The 16,342-nt window shown below is 36.1% G+C and overlaps 1 protein-coding gene across 6 annotated transcripts in view; it reads right to left on the bottom strand.

Annotated features, from left to right (window-relative positions):
* Positions 1 to 16,342, bottom strand: part of FAP (fibroblast activation protein alpha) — a 71,123-nt gene that overhangs the window by 30,624 nt on the left and 24,157 nt on the right. For all 6 annotated transcript variants that reach the window (XM_022569892.2, XM_089916755.1, XM_089916756.1 and 3 more), the window contains 6 exons: positions 15,429 to 15,583; positions 13,303 to 13,406; positions 11,377 to 11,512; positions 7,717 to 7,761; positions 1,381 to 1,485; positions 1,212 to 1,282 (listed from right to left, as the gene is read on the bottom strand). In XM_022569892.2, the coding sequence (XP_022425600.2) occupies positions 1,212 to 1,282; positions 1,381 to 1,485; positions 7,717 to 7,761; positions 11,377 to 11,512; positions 13,303 to 13,406; positions 15,429 to 15,583 (616 nt within the window). The remainder of the gene's footprint in view (positions 1 to 1,211; positions 1,283 to 1,380; positions 1,486 to 7,716; positions 7,762 to 11,376; positions 11,513 to 13,302; positions 13,407 to 15,428; positions 15,584 to 16,342) is intronic.

Here is a 16,342-nt window from a genome sequence, read left to right as displayed (position 1 = left end):
CACCAGTGCTGTTCAGCCTCTCTCTTCACTGTCTATCTACTCTCCCTTTCATTCATTTGACAGTAGTGTGCCAGGCACTATATGCCAAGTTCCAAAGATGCAAAAAAAAGGAGGCATAGTTTTCCCTTGGAGTCCAGGTTTCATGGCCACTTTTCTAGTTCAGTCCTCTGTCACCTCAGGCCTAGATTATGACCATACCTGGGTCTTCCTGCTTTCAGTTTTCCCCTACCTCCTAAACATATTATTTCTGAACTGTCCCATTTGTTTTTATCTTGTCACTCCTCTTACACGCGCGGTTTTAATGGCTGCCCCATGTAATGTCCAAACTCCTTTGCCGACAGTTCAAAGAATTCCATGGATTAGCAATAGGTTTCTAAAGAATTTTTATCCAGTGAGGCTGGACTAATGATCCTCCTCTTTTGCTCTTAGAACTCCAGCTAATGGCAGGCAGGTTACAAGAGAGTGCCCTGGATTTGGACTTCATTAAAAATAAGGGGAAGGAACTGCACATTCTTGATTAGAGATGTTTGCTCATAAATGCTTATTTTAAGAAGATTTATTTAGACAGTACGCAGGATGGACTGAAAAGGAAAGACCCAGAAGGAAGAAGCCCCATGTTGAGGTTAATAATAAGAACTTTAGATTTAATGTGTTTTAGGTTTAAATCCTAGTTCTGCCACTATGTAGCCTTGGCCAAGTTAATTAAATTTCCAAGTATCAGTTTTCTCGTCTGTAAAACTGGGATCATCATTTCTACTTCACAGTACGTTGTACACAACAATCGCTCAATAAATAATAGCTGTTATAGATAATAATCTTAAACTTATATAACAGTGAATCACTACAATAACATTTCCATATCAAGGGGCTGTCATCATGGACTTCTGAATCTTGCTTATTGCTTCAAGTGCTAGGGGGCAAATCTATCTTTAGAACCAGTTACTATTTTAAAATTTTTATACTTCTAATGTAATTATATACCAAGTGCCAGAAGAGAAATAACCACCTACTAAATCTTCTTTCCAAAAGGAAATCATGTTGACTAGTTATTAAAGAATGTGCAATCTTAAAGAAACCACAGCTGTCTGAACTAAACTATAGAATAAGTAACAAAAATGCTCTTAACTGAAAGAAGTGGTGCCGTATCCTTTGTATGTCCATCAGTGCCAATTAAAACCTGAATGGTGCATCAAGCTTCATGCAATACTTACAGTGAATCCTGTGTTACTCTGAATATATTTATGGCCTCCCACTTGCCACTTGTAATTTGAATAGCATTTTCCTATAAAAAGACAAACATTATGTTGTGTGAAGCTGAGCGTTATTTGAGCAACCTCAAGTGAATGATCTTTGAGGAGATAAATCTTGGAAGGAACATACCACAGTGTCTTTGATATAGTGAATATGTTTGTAGCCATTCTTGTCGCTAAATATTTTGTAGTATGAAATGGCATCATAGCTGAAAACTGGTGTTGAAACAAAGAACTGAAAGAAATGAACAGAGGTTATGTTCAGAAGACAAACCAAACTATAGATTCTTTTAAAGCCACGTGTAGTTATAATTATCGGGACCAGAATGCCTTGCTCCCCCTCCTTCTGTCACTCACACCTGAAATTCCATTCTTTCAGATGGACAGCTTTTCTGGTGCTTCTAACAAGCACTTACATATTCCAACTACTACTTAATTGCTACTACATCCCCGTGGGTTTATATTGTTTAGTTTGATTGAATTTCTATGTTCTGAGGTTATGTGATTTGAAATAGAGTTAAACGAATCACAAATGAATGTTGATGTTTAACCAAGTCAATCCTCAAAATGTGGCTTTTGGCCAAAGTGACTCTTCTGAAGCTCTTTTAACTCTTGATTTGTCTGATGCCAAGCACCTAATGCTAATGCTACAATAAAGACATTTTAAAGATTAAAATATCATGACCTGCTAGCCACAGTTTTTAATGGCAAGAAGAGACTTCTGGACTTGAGAGAAAAATGTAACGCACGACAAGCCAACAGGAAGATTACTCCTTGAACTCAGGGAGCAGAGCAGACCTCATTGCTCATCTCTGACCTCTTCCCAGGGCCCATGCCCTCCACCTGCTGGGAATTTCGGATGACCTAAGGAGTCCCTGCCACAGGTCTAGTGTGACCTGAACAGAGCAAGCCACACCTCAGCATCCTGAAAGGTACAGATAACCAAAGTCATGCAAATGTCCTCACACCAAATTTTAGCTAGTAATTTCTCCCTTAAAAAAAGAGACTCATTTTACATCTGCTGGTTTCCTTTTTTTCCCAGTCATTGGGTTGGGGAAGGATGGTAACGTGATGAAAGTGTCCCATGAGGAAAGAGCTACTCCACATCACGCAGAGCAGAGCAGAGTAGATATTCCTACAAGTTATCCCAAACCAGCTCTCTTAGCTGGAGTGCTTCCACATGACAGCAAACCAAGACTTTCAGATTCTTTAAAACTGCCCAAGCAACAACGACCAAAAGACTACTGGTATCTTTTAGCTACAAACACCTATTTTGCTGATACCATCTTGCTGGGACCCACTTCTGAGCAAAAAGAAAGCAAAGGAAGTAGCTGTAGGCCTCTTTAGTGATGGCCCTACCTGTGATTTGATACTTGATGCTTTTTGATAAAAGTCATGATTAGAATTTCATGATATTAAAATGCAACTTATTTGATGTGGTGTTGGTGGGGTCTAAATAGTGTTCCCCTAAATTATTTTCAACCCAACCTCAGAAGATAACTGTTGTGGACTGAATGTTTGTGTGTCCCCAAAATTCATGTGTTGAAACCCAACCCCCCAAAAGGATGGTATTTGGTATTAGGAGGTGCGGCCTTTGGGAGATAATTAGGATTAGATGAAGTCATAAGGTAGAGCCCTCACGAATGGGATTAGTACCCTTACAAGAGTCACCAGAGAGAGGGCTCTCTCCGCTCTGCTCTCCGCCATTGAGGATACAACAAGAAGTTGATGGTTTGCAACCCAGAAGAGAGCTCTCACCAGAACCTGACCATGCTGGCATACTCATCTCAGACTTCCAGCCTCCAGAAATGTGAGAAATAATTTTCTGTTGTTTATAAGCCACTCAGTCTATGGTATGTTGTTATAGCAGCTCAAATGGCCTGAGACAATGCCCCTATCTGAAAATAGGGTCTTCGCAGATGTAATCAAGGTAAGAACTGAGATGCAATCATAGTGGATTAGACTGGGCCCTATATCCAATGGCTGGTGTCCTCATAAGAAGAGATGTGGACTCAAAGAGACCCAGGGAAGAAGGCCATATGAAGATGGAAGCAGGGATTGGAGCTGGTGGAGCTATAGCCAAGGAAGTCCAAGGATTGCCAGGGGCCACCAGAAGCTGAAAGATGTGAGGAAGGATTCTTCCCTGGAGACTTCAAAGTATGGCCCTGCTAACCCCTTGACTTTGGACTTCTAGCCTCCAGAATGATGAATTTTTGTTGTTTTAAGCCAAATTTGTGGTAATTTGTTACAGCAACTCTAGAGAACTAATACAGCGTCCTAAGTCTTATCTATTTGGCATAGAATTGATGTTTTTAACGAAATGTAAAATGGAATAACGAGAAACTGCTGTCTCCTTACGTGATTCCTTTATTAGTTTCGTTAATAATAAGACCAGCCCTGGTAGGATTTTGTGTATTGAGACTCAGTGAGATTGAGAGCCAAGAGGCCCTGGAATAGGAAATTCTGATTTGCAGTTTTGCTGATGGAATTTCACTAGCCTAGGTCTGACAAATCACTCTTTCATCTTAGAATGAGGCTCTACCCTCGTAGCCAAATGATTACTTACTAGTAACCACTTTACAGTGTCTCCCTCTCCCCCCCACCCTCAAGATGAAAGACAAAAACTGGCTCTCCATTGTCTTAACCACTACAATGGAACTGGGGTCACAAAATATTATAAGGTGCCCTAGTAAAAAAAAATACTCTCTTTACATCTGCAGTTAGTTAGGGAACTCTAAAAAAAAAGATTTAGTTCTAGATTAAAACTGAAAACTTCATTTTCACTGAAAATAAAAAATAAGAGGGCAGAATGTTATGTTTTAAGATATTAGAATTGGGCAAACAGGAAGAATATTTTGCTAGGCAAAGACTGTTATCTTCTCCCCTTTTATTGCAGACATCCAAGACAGCTGCTTTAGATGAGCAGGTAACTTGGGTGAGGTAAAGAGAGTGTGAAATATTTCCGCCTTCACTTTGCCAGAGTGAGGTCCATAATGCATCCTGAGTTAAGTCCCTCTCGAGGCAGGTCATGCCTGAGCCCTAGATAAGCTCATGTCACTAGGTGGGCCTCAGTTTTAACAAGTCCTCTTCACAGGTCCCTTTATCATGCTTAGATGAGCTGGTAAATTCCTCACCTTTACGTGCAAAGCCACTTAAAATATTTTTCTTGGAAGGTAAGGTTATTTACCACCAGTTAATTTCTTGCCGCAGTTGGTAAATAGCCTGAGGAACGACTTATCTAAGGCTTGTGCCTAAACTGAGTCCACATGCAGTTAAAAGCACAGACTTTCAAGCATCAAGTAGAACATCCATTTTTCTGAGCCAAAGGATTTTGCCAACCGCCTAAGGGAAGTGTGGTGTGTTGCTTAATTACTTTAAAATAATTTAAATGTGGCTTTGCAATCTAAGCATTATGTTTCCAGTGTTTCTTCTTCACATTTTAGTAATTAAATATTAGATTCTTTGATTAAATCTTCCTTTTTGTCTGTTCTCCGCAGGTTAAAAAATATATAAGTATTCAAAGTGAATTTGTTGTTGTTATTTTTCTAATCAAATACCAAAGAAGAAGCTATGGTACTTCCCCCAAATTAAGACACAATATCTCATGCAGGAGGAAAGGAAAGTGACAAGTAAAGTTCTCAAGAAACTACTTGCTAGTTCTGTGCCTGAAACTAACATGTTAACTACTTTTAGCAAGTCATTTAATCTCACATTTCTAATTCATAGGTGATCTCCAAAGGTCTTTTTCAATTTAAATCTCTTTGATAAATACTAAAGGAACAAATCCTCTAAAATTGCTCTTTAAATTTATATTAATATGACTAGCCTGTACACTTTACCCAAAACCCTCATAAATATTATTTGAACAAATGTCTGAAAGACAAACATTTCTAGGTTATTTCTGGGCACTTTTATTAAGCCACTGGTTTGATTATAGGTCAAAGGAAGCTATGCAGCATATTACCACACATGAGTTATAACTAAATAAAGTCATGAGTTCAAAAGATGTGTCAGAACTTATAAAATCTAATGACTGACCTCTTGAAAGCAGTTGCCTTGGGGAAGTGTGAACTTACTCTTGAAAGCTATCATTTCAAAAAAAATTTGACAATTCCTCTTCTGATATTCAGAAAGTTTACTGACTAGTGGATACATTTGAAGAGATTGAGACTAGTACACAAGAAAAATAATTTTCCCAATAGAATTCTAAAGCTACAGATATTAAAATGATCTAGTGCAAAATCATATGTTGCAGATACATATTTCACTTATTCACTAGATTTATGTTGGCATGACTTTTGATTTAATGTAGAGACATCATCTTCCCTCAAAGGACACATATGTGCTTCCACTGAGGGTATTTAAAACATTCGAAAGCTTTAGAAGGCAATTAATTCATTCATTCATCCATTCATCCAGCTATTGTTTGCTGAGATTGTAAGGCTGGTGCTATACAAACTATAAAAATTGATAAGATACAACTGTTTTCCTCAAGGTGCTTATACATAGGAGATTTCAAAAGATGCATTCTAAAATAGTTCAGTGTGTTTTGAATGGTGGCACTATTTTCAGAATAAATGTGTATGGATTCTTAGATCATGTCTTTGATTAGGTTGTTGGTATTGTTATCTATTTGTAAAATCACATCATTCATGTTACTTTATAGAAACTCTAGTTATACTATCTTCGTGGAGAACACAGCTAAAGGACATATTCAAGTGTTCTTTCTTCCCTCATTCTTTACAGGAAATCTCTATAATGGCAGTAAACTCATAAATTAATTTTTTTCCCTTTCCTCAAGTTTTCAAATGCTGATCTAGGAATTATCTTTCTGGAAGGTGAGCTACTGATTGACCAAGAATCCAAAAAAATTATAAAATCCTGTTCTTTCACTGACTACTTCTCATTTTTCCTGTGTTATTTAGTACAGCGTTGAAGAGTGAATTAAAATAGGATTTTCAGGACTTCCCTGGTGGTCCAGTGGTTAAGACTCTGTGCTCTCAATGCAGGGGGCCCAGGTTGCATGCTGCAACTAAGAGCCCGCCTACTGCAGTGAAAAAGATCCCGTATGCCACAATTAAGTCTCAGTGCAGCCAAATAAATAAATAAATATTAAAAATAAAATAAAATAGGATTTTCCTTTTTTTCTGAATTACACACTTATCCTTGTTACCTTGTTATTTTAGAATGCAATGTACATTTACTTATACAATTAATAAAGTAATAACTATTCTCTAGTTAATGAATAAAATGGAAGTATCTTTAACTGAAGACAGAAAGTAAATATATGTAAGCTAAAACTGCTGAATCCAGGAAAGTATACAGAAAAGAATTTTGAATATCTGAAGATTTTTACTTCGCTTCACATCCCATCTTAATTTAAAGTTTTACAAGACATCATCTTAGAATTGATTTCTGAATTCTTTATCATCCCTTGTCTTGGGTTAATGTGTTAAACTAGTTCTTAAGAATTTCTTTTTTCTTTGCATGTATCCAAATTTCAGAAGAAGCAGCCTTTTTTTCCCACCCAAATGCTAGTTGAAATCAACCACATGTGTGTGGTAAATGGACTATCCACACAGTATTCACTTATTATCTGTCCTAGTTTGTATTCTCCATATAGGATATAAGATACAATTGATATTTTCCTAAAACATGATTTATTTTTACACAAAAAATCCTTATAAATCACTGAATAAAACTATCCAAAAAAATTCCAGATATATGTGATCACAAACCATAACAAAACACACACTTCCCTATTTGATACCACTTTACTTAAAAACTAGAATGAATATGCATATATATGAAATACATCTAATCATTTTAATTTATATAAAATTTAATAAGCGGTAGGTTGTCTCTAAACCAAGGATACCCAATGTAATTATTTTCCTTGGATTCAAATGGCTAATAATTATTCAGATTATTTTAAGCAAATCAGGGATTGTGTTCTCTTTTGAAAAATGATCTTTATTGTATTTTTAGATAGGTAATATTAATTATGGATATCAGAGAGTTGATTGAAAAAGTTAAGTTTGGAACATGAGGTATCTGATTTATTCTTAATAGAATTCTAATATATACACATTAAAAATTGTCTGGGGCTTCCCTGGTGGCACAGTGGTTGAGAGTCCGCCTGCCGATGCAGGGGACATGGGTTCGTGCCCCGGTCCGGGAAGATCCCACATGCCGCGGAGCGGCTGGGCCCGTGAGCCATGGCCGCTGAGCCTGCGCGTCCGGAGCCTGTGCTCCGCAATGGGAGAGGCCATAGCAGTGAGAGGCCCGTGTACCGCAAAAAAAAAAAAATTGTCTGGCACAAAATTACTGAAGGGATCACTACCTTTGTGTTTTTTACCTTGATATTTTTCTATAAAAGCAAGTAGTGCCAGTTTGGATACATTTCAAATAGTCCTTTGATAGCTGAGAATTTCATGAAAAGATAAGGAAAAGATAGCAATCATACTCCACCAGCCCATCCAGTTCTGCTTTCTTCTATATGTTCCTGGGTCTAAAAGAAAAAAAAGATCAAATAAAGCATAGTAGTAGGAGGACAGTTTTCCCTAAATATAATCTGGACATTTGAACAAGTTAAGCTTCCTGGTCGGAGTATATTATTGCTAGTCAACTAACTTCACACTTGAGTTTAAGATGACTATATTCAAAATCTAAGACAACAACACCATGGCGTACACAAGGATGATCTAAGGGCTGTATCTTCTTGCAAACCATTCATAATTCTGGTTAAATTTTCCATAAGGCAGTGACTGGAATTATGACAATATCTATGGAGGCCTAGCACAAGCCAAACACTTGGTGTCATGTAGGTAAAAAGGCATTTCACAGAGGAGTTTAGGTTAATTTTTTTCTTTTCTCAATCTTATGAAGCAGCTAGAAATCTTAAAATTTGCACTGAATCTTATTTTGGTATATGTTTTAGCATAGTACAATCAATCATTTATTGAACAAATATTTAATAAGCCTAAAAAAAATGAATAGACTTTTCTAGACAATTAGAGGATAAACATTCTAGATAGAATGAAAAGCATAGAGACAAGGCCAGCTTAGAAAACCACAGGTGGCTCAGTATGGCTGAATGGAGGGTGACTGTGGGAGAGAGAAGATGAGAAAATGTATAGGGATCAGCAAGATTGTAGAGAAAATTTTATTCCACCCTAGGAAATTTGGATTTCTCCTGTAGGTAAGTCCTTTGAAAGACTTCAGAATCACAATTTAAAACATATAATTGGGAACATGATACAGAGAATGGATTAAGTGGGTAAGATAGAGGGAAGCACAAAGAGCCATTAGAAGGCTACTGTAATGTTGCAAAAAGGATGCTGAAGACCCAAATCTATGTAGCGGTAGTGAGGGTGGAGCAGAGAAGATGTAGCCAGAGATACATAAAAGTTCGAATCCTCAGAATGAACTTGTAGGGCAAGTGGTAATTGAAAACCTCTGGTAATAGATAAAAATCACCTAGGAGAATAATAGAGTTGTGACAGAGACTGTAGGATAATTAGCAACCATTTCCTGTTTTTGCTAGGACTTCAGGTAGGCTACATTTTCCAGGCCCCCTTCCAGTTGGATGTGGTCATGTGATAAGTTCTAACCCGGGATATGTGAGCAGAAGTGACCCGTGCTGTTTCTGCACTTAATCTGTAAGACCCTCTCACATGATCCTCCATTCTTTTTCCACCCCCCCGCCCCGGTGAATGTTGATGACCAGGTTTGAATAACCTTGAATATCCTTAGAAGCCACTAGATGAAGATAGCAGAAATGTTATCAACCTGTGTTCCTGAATGACTCTGTTAAGCAGGGGACCCCATCCCATACCCTCACCATTCCCCACTTACCTGGACTCACTATTAGATGGTTACATGAATGTGCAAAAACTTCCTATTGTATTAACCCACTGAAATTTTGGAGGGGTTTTGTTGTTGTAATTGTTATAGCAGTTAGCCTATCTTGCAAATACATTAACTTGGAAAATAATAAGATTTCTAGAGAAGTCAGAAGAGGAAGAGCTGGAAAGGAAAAGAACAGTCAGTAAAGTAGAAAGAGAACCACGAGAGAGTACTGTCAAAAAAAGCAAGGGAATAATAAATTTTAAAAACACAGTTTGGATTTTCTCTTACAAGGATAGGCCAGTGTCTCAGAGAGAACAAGTTAAGACAAGACTTAATAAAGCAAAACTTTTTTGATTCATTATTTCTAGTTATTAAGATAAAATTAATTTTAATTCCCTTTTCAGAGAAGAAAGAATACTATGATGTTTCTCCCCCAAACTACAAATTTCTTAATAAATCTTATTAATATAGTTATATTAAGCAATTATTGTCAGTTTCCTTTGCCTCTTTGTTTTGGGTATGACTCCCAACATGAATAAAGTGTTGCCAAGTCACTTAACCTTAAATGTTATTTGTTTTCAAAACAAAACACACACACACACACACACACACACACACACACACACACAACACACATACCCCCCAGTCATGAGTATGGTTACTGGAAAATTCAACCCTGTTTTTCTTAAATCTGAAAATATGTTCCATGAACTTACCAGACTATTTTGAAATAGAGGTTGTTTTGAAATTCTAAGGTTATTCAAACCTGGTATTCTAAACTTAATCATTGATTTTGGCCATAAAACTAAAGCTTATATTCCAGGGAATTCCACATCTCATTGAATGAGCATCTTATATGTTCTGTCAGTTTGGATTAAGTTGTCTCAGATTTGATAAATTAGAATTTCAAATTCCAAAGCAATCACAGTTTTAAATGCCTAGTTTTAAGAGCTAAAAATTGTATCTAAATGACCAATCTTATAGTTTTAAACTAGTAAAATTAAAGCAATAATTCCTAGTATCTAGATTCAATGAAAACATTAAAGATATATTCACCCAAAGCTGACTAATCAGACTGATGGCATTTAATTAACTAGAACAATCAAGTTTATTCTTCTTTTTTTTTTGCCTATGATACTGCATTAAAGCCAAAAAAATCTTTCTGCTTTGTATATCAAACTATAAATAAGATAAAAATCAGCTCTAGCATATTCCATCAAAATTAGTCAAGCTTCTTATAGACACAGTAGTGATTTAAAAATATTTTTAGCCTGAGTAATGTTGACTATTATAGTCCTGATATACTTCCAAACAGATTCATATGACTTTTTTCTTGCAAAACATAATGTCCTAATTTCTAGATGGAATTTAGTGTTTTACTTTGATTGCTTTGTGCTTTTTTTCTTACTTTATAAAATAGGTTTATTCTATATTTGGTTTAATGAAACATTTCTGCATAATTAGATGTCTCATGAAATGTACCCATAAAATTTCCTATTTAAAGAAAACATTTTGTGTTTCTTAGTCTCTAATATGAGTACTTATGAACAGGCTTATTTTGAAGATTTTCTATTGGTGAAGTAGTTTTCTGACTCATTAATTCAACAGATTATGTTTGGATTTGAGCAATAAAAACAATTAAAACTCAACAATAAATCTGTGCCTAGTTTTTAAGTTTTTTCTCCCTAAAATTAGCACAGTATTGAGCACTCTTCTAAGATAACAGGATAGCAAGATAATTTGATCTGTTTCATGTCATTCTTAGTCATCTACGTTTGATTTTCAAATGGGAGTATTTGGCTTTCCTTTGATAATATTTGTTTACTTTGGAGTTTTTATTTTTCAGTTTTGACATTGAATAGAACATGTTACCATTTGCTAATTCTTTTGAATAGAACACATCTATTTCCTTAATGGACCCCTCTTATCTTTTCATCTTCATTATTTTGCTTTTTTTGACTGCCAACCTTATAATCTTAAAAGGATGGATTTCCATCCTAATGGAAATTTCCATCCTACTGATTTTCCCAGTATTACACTGTTTCATTTAGTCTTTTTCTCTATTCAGTTTCAATGCTAAAGACTTTCAAGAAAACAAAATGTATCTTATTTATTTAATAAAAATAATGAAACTTTGAATAGAGAGTGTTTTTTTGCAATCGGGAGTTGAGTGCAGTAATTCTGCTTTATAATATAAAATGTTAGCTATAAATAAGTCACCACTCTTGTACTTTCATCTTCAGAAACACACCTCTGTGGTTTTAATACAACTTACCTTTGGACAGCTCCATGTCTTCCAGTCTTCCCTGAAATCACATATAGATAAGACTGAAACATTCTGGATTCTTTTCAGCCACTGCAAACATATTCGTTCATCAGTAACCCATGTAAGCCAACTGAAATAATAATCACTGCAAACAAATCAAAACAGACAGTCACAACCATAAATCAATATCACATTCAAATAATTTCTTAATTTGTGCTTTCTAAAGGATGTATTTTATTATCTGAAATATTTATTCCATAGATAAGGAAGGCAAAACATTCCTTTCTCTGCAGAGAAAGTTTAAATATACCTGCTGACTTTTAAAGAATATCTATAAGAGAGTTCATTCATCTAATAGAATTAGTTTACACTTGAGTTTTCTCCCAGTTGGGATTTTTATAACTCAGGAAAAAATTTAAGACGGAAGGCCAAAGCTACTGGTCAATCTAGAGGAGAAAAAGCATTAAACTGGCTATTTTCCCATAGCTAAACTCAAATTTTCGCTTCTTAACTAGTTGAAAGAGAGCTAAGCGGGTAAAAGATAGGCAGGCTTGTGTTGGAAGCCGAGTTTTAGCTGTGACCATGGTCAGGGGTTGAAATTCAGGTTAATAAAATGGAGATGATGTATGCAAAGCAACTCAAACAATGCTTGGCACAAAGTGGATGTCAATGAAAGGTAGCAGTGGTTACTTGGCTCTGAGGGTGAACTTGTAGTTAAGAGGACAGCAATATAAATGAACCACAGAATGTTAGACATTAATATAAAAGGAATCGCAGAGCTAGAAGGGGTCTCTGGCTCAGATTCTGGCTTTATCTCCTACTAGTTATACTACCTTAGGCTAATTACTTAACATACCCAAGGCTCTGTTTCTATATAAAATGGGAATAATAATAGTACCAGTTTTAAAGCTTTCTGTAAAGATCTACTGAGAACGCTTAAAGTGCTTACAGACTATGCTCACTACATAGTGAGTGCTCAAAAAATGTTAGCTATTACTATTGTATTGTTAGTATTTTACAGATGCTTAAACAAGCCTCATGACTCCGTACATGATGCTCTTCCTAGCATTCTGCTTGCCTCCTAAGGAGAATGACACATAAAAAACCAGATGTATTCAGTCAAGTTTTCATCAACTAGATTAGGGTGGGGAATAATGGATAATTTAAAAAATGAAAGCCATTTTTGATTATCTGAGAGGGGATTCATCTTGGCAAAGCCCAGCAGAGGCCTCTGATGAGGTTTTTTTTCCTATTAGTGATCAATTATATGGCCCCGGTGGGATAGGGTGTGGGAAGGGGTAAGGAGGGCCACCAGACAGGGCTTGCGGACCCCTCCCCTTTACCCACTTCAACCTGAATGACCAGGACTAATCAGACAAGATGTACATAGGGCACCATGCTGGGGAAGTGAGAATGCTTCTGTCCCTGTCTGCCTGCAGTTAATCCCCAAACAGATAATTCTACAACCAGACCGTTTCAAATAGACTGCATACTAGTGAAAAACGCTAATATTTGGAGAGAGTTGGCGTATCTTCTCCTGTTTGTCATACACATGTGATAAGCATGATCTACAAACCCTGGGAGAAAGTAAGTCAGACTTGGAAGAAGCCAGGATGAGGATATATATGAATTTTACTATCTCTCTGTTTGTCTCTAGCTTACACTCACATATCCAGAAGTAGCACTTAGACTGAGCACCATGGTCATCTTTACATGTGTGAAAAGGGCTAATATTTTCAAATCAATTTAAGAAACTTATTTGTGAATTTCGATTTTGCTATATATTTAGCTGGGCATGCTAATTTTATTTATTTATTTATTTTTGCTGTAGCATATACGTCATAAACTCATTAGAAAAGAAATGTAAACCTTGATGAAGAAATTTCAGTGTTAAAATTCAGTTGGAAAAGTAGGAAGCAACAGAGATGGCTATACCTTGAGGCTATCATTGCTGGAACTGGCACTTCTCTGGGACCTACATGCTCAGGGTAAGTGGCATCAACAATAAAGATCCGAACAATGGGATTCTTAGCTCCAGCCTGTGAAGAAAATGGAGATATATAAGCTCATAAAATTCTAATTATCACCAACTTTTTAAAGACAGTTTAGGAATTTAGGCATATTTTTATAAGCTAACTATGTTAGGTATATTATTGTTGAAAACATTCCAATTATAACATGACCACGAATTTCACTGCAGTGCAATTACAAATATTGTGCAACCAGAATGAAAACACATATTCTAAGTGATTAATGAGGGAGCCTTGATTCATAGGGAAAAATATTTGGGCTATAAAAATCAGTTCCGTAAGTGATATTCTCTTTTCTGACTTTTAAGACAGATATTTCCCATTATAATTGTTATTAGGATAATTAATTATAATAATATTTCTTCACGTGCCACAGGAGTGCCGAGGGGGATTGATTTTGGGAAGAGAGGGTGAAGAATAGATAATAAAAGATACCTTTTGCTTTTACCCTGTAATTTGGTCTAGGACAATTACCAGACAGTCTACTAGCTGGTTACATTATTACTGCAATCAATACTCCCAAATTAGGAAAATTCCACCTCAAAATAAAGTGTCATGGGATTTATGCTGTTCTTGCTTTGTGCTTTACGTGCTAGTATATGCCCTAGATTTACATGACAGTATAGTTCATGCCCAGACATCTTCTTAGAGTTCTGTTACTTTACCACAGAAAAAGAGAATCTTATAATTGTCAAACAATTTAAATCCACAAAATTTAGATATATAGCCTTAAATGGCTCCATGCTATTTGGCTTTATCTAAGAAATTGTCCAGGCTCTCCTCACACCTTCCTGTTTCACTCTGAGGTTTAGGTGGGACTTTCTGCTTCTTTCAAGTTGTCTCACTTCTCAGTTCAATGTCAGATGTTTCAGCAACTTCAGCCTTCAAAGAAACATGAGAATTTGGGTCCTGACTTCTCTGTCCATGTGAGTTTCTCCTCAGTTCTAGATTTCTTCATCTCTTCCTGCACCCTACCACCTTCTAAAGATCCAAGTTCTTTTAGATCTTTTGGGTTCCAAGTATCATACCTCTCACTTCCAAACATCTTAGCTTTCAGACTTTATATACAACCCTGAGGGGTCTCTTACCTAAACACTCATCTCCTACCCATTGCCTTTTCTCAAAAGACTTTTAACATAAATTTTAGACTATCTGGAATTTCTATTTCTCTCGCGATGGTCACTTTGAATTGCTTTGGAATCCACGTGTGTGTATGCATATCCATCCCGTCTTTGTCACATATAGGGACCCACTGGCTCCATCTATGACAGTGTTCCCCTTGGCAAGGGAAAACAATCGTGACTTAAGAACAAAGAGCTAAATCCTAAAATCACTTCCACTCCTTGTGCAAGAGGAGAATTTATGATTTGATTCCCTTTCAGATTTCTTGTCTAAATTAAATTGGGATACGACGTTTCTCCACCGTGACCTGGCCATTCTTCTTTTGCATACAGGTTGACTGTCTTGAGACGTGGGACTGCATGTGAAGTATGTAAGCTAAGGATTCTAGAATGTTTATATGAGAAACTGAGGGCTTACACCATGTCTAATTCCCTCAAAGAAGAACCTAGGCTTATAAACTTAACCTACCATGTATGTCCAGAAAAGACCGTAACTCAGGCTTACTTCGACCTGACAGGAACACCACATTCAACATTTTAATTTCCCATTCTACTTTGAATTTACATGAGAATTCAAGAGGGAATTGCAAAACAGAACTTTACCCGAATTTGGAGCATGAAATATGAAAAAAATTAAAATTAAGTTAAGCTTGTTTTTCCTCCATGATCTAGACCATATGTTTTTCAAAGACTCTGCAATGGTTTTTGCAAAGACTACTTCATCCAGCCCAACCAGATGTCCAAAGCAACAGATGTCCACATAAATAATAGAGCACAGTACAATGTTTGCCTTACAATGCACAAGGATAAGAAGCTCTCCAAACTTGTTGATCCCACCTCTATTCATGGTATTGGTTGCTCATTTTGACACCAGGGAAATGGAAGCAACTGCTAAAAGTATTCCACATACCTTTGGGTATGGAATATTTATTGTTCTAGGATATTGTTCATCGCCATAATAGGAATAGGCAATAACTGGTATCTCTGTATCATTAAATTCTGCATATGCCAAAAATTTTCCATTAGGAGACCACCAGAGAGCGTATTTTGTAGCAAGCATTTCCTCTGAAAAATAAATACTACCATATTAATTACTGTGACAGTGTACTGTTAAAATCATCATAAATACTTCAAAGTACATTGTATATAGCCATTTATTAACTGAAACAATATATTTAATGTGGGTGTGACATATGCCATGCTTTGGTTATCAAAAGATAAATGATCTAGGTTTAGAGGAATAGCTTAACTTAATACCCCATATCAAACATCAATTAGTCTTCTGGGGAATTGACATTAATCAGAAATGTAATTTTTAATGTAAATAGTAAACATTTCAACAATAATTAATTTTCCCTTTTGGGGCCACTCCTGATTTTTACAGTCATCTAAAGTAGCCAAAACAAGGAGAACTGTACTTATACTACAGAGTGACATAAACTTGAAAGTTGACTTTCTCTCCTGGGAATATTTTTTAAAAACCAGTTAATTCAGTTATATACATTTTTAATAAAGGCAAGTACTAGAAGACCTTTTAAAGTCCAGTTAATTCCTAGATACTACATGACCCAGAAAGAGGACAAAATTCATGAGAGCACCAAGAGCCGAGAATATTTTCCTGCAAAATAATACAGACAGTTGTTTAGTTTTGGAAAAAAGGTTTATTTTGCAAGAAAAAAGCAAACCCAAGAAAATGTACTAATACAGCATCTAAGGACCATATACTTCTTGGAATATAAATTATTACTACCACTTTATAATGCTCATGAAAATAAATTCTGCAAGTCAGATAACAAGATTTTGTTCTTTCAGAATTTGCACGTC

Source organism: Delphinapterus leucas, chromosome 8 (assembly GCF_059928025.1).
Source record: "Delphinapterus leucas isolate spDelLeu-1000000601 "Yukka" chromosome 8, BTC_Dleu_Yukka2, whole genome shotgun sequence".
Lineage (NCBI taxonomy): Eukaryota > Metazoa > Chordata > Mammalia > Artiodactyla > Monodontidae > Delphinapterus > Delphinapterus leucas.
This window is presented reverse-complemented; position numbering and strand designations above follow the sequence as displayed.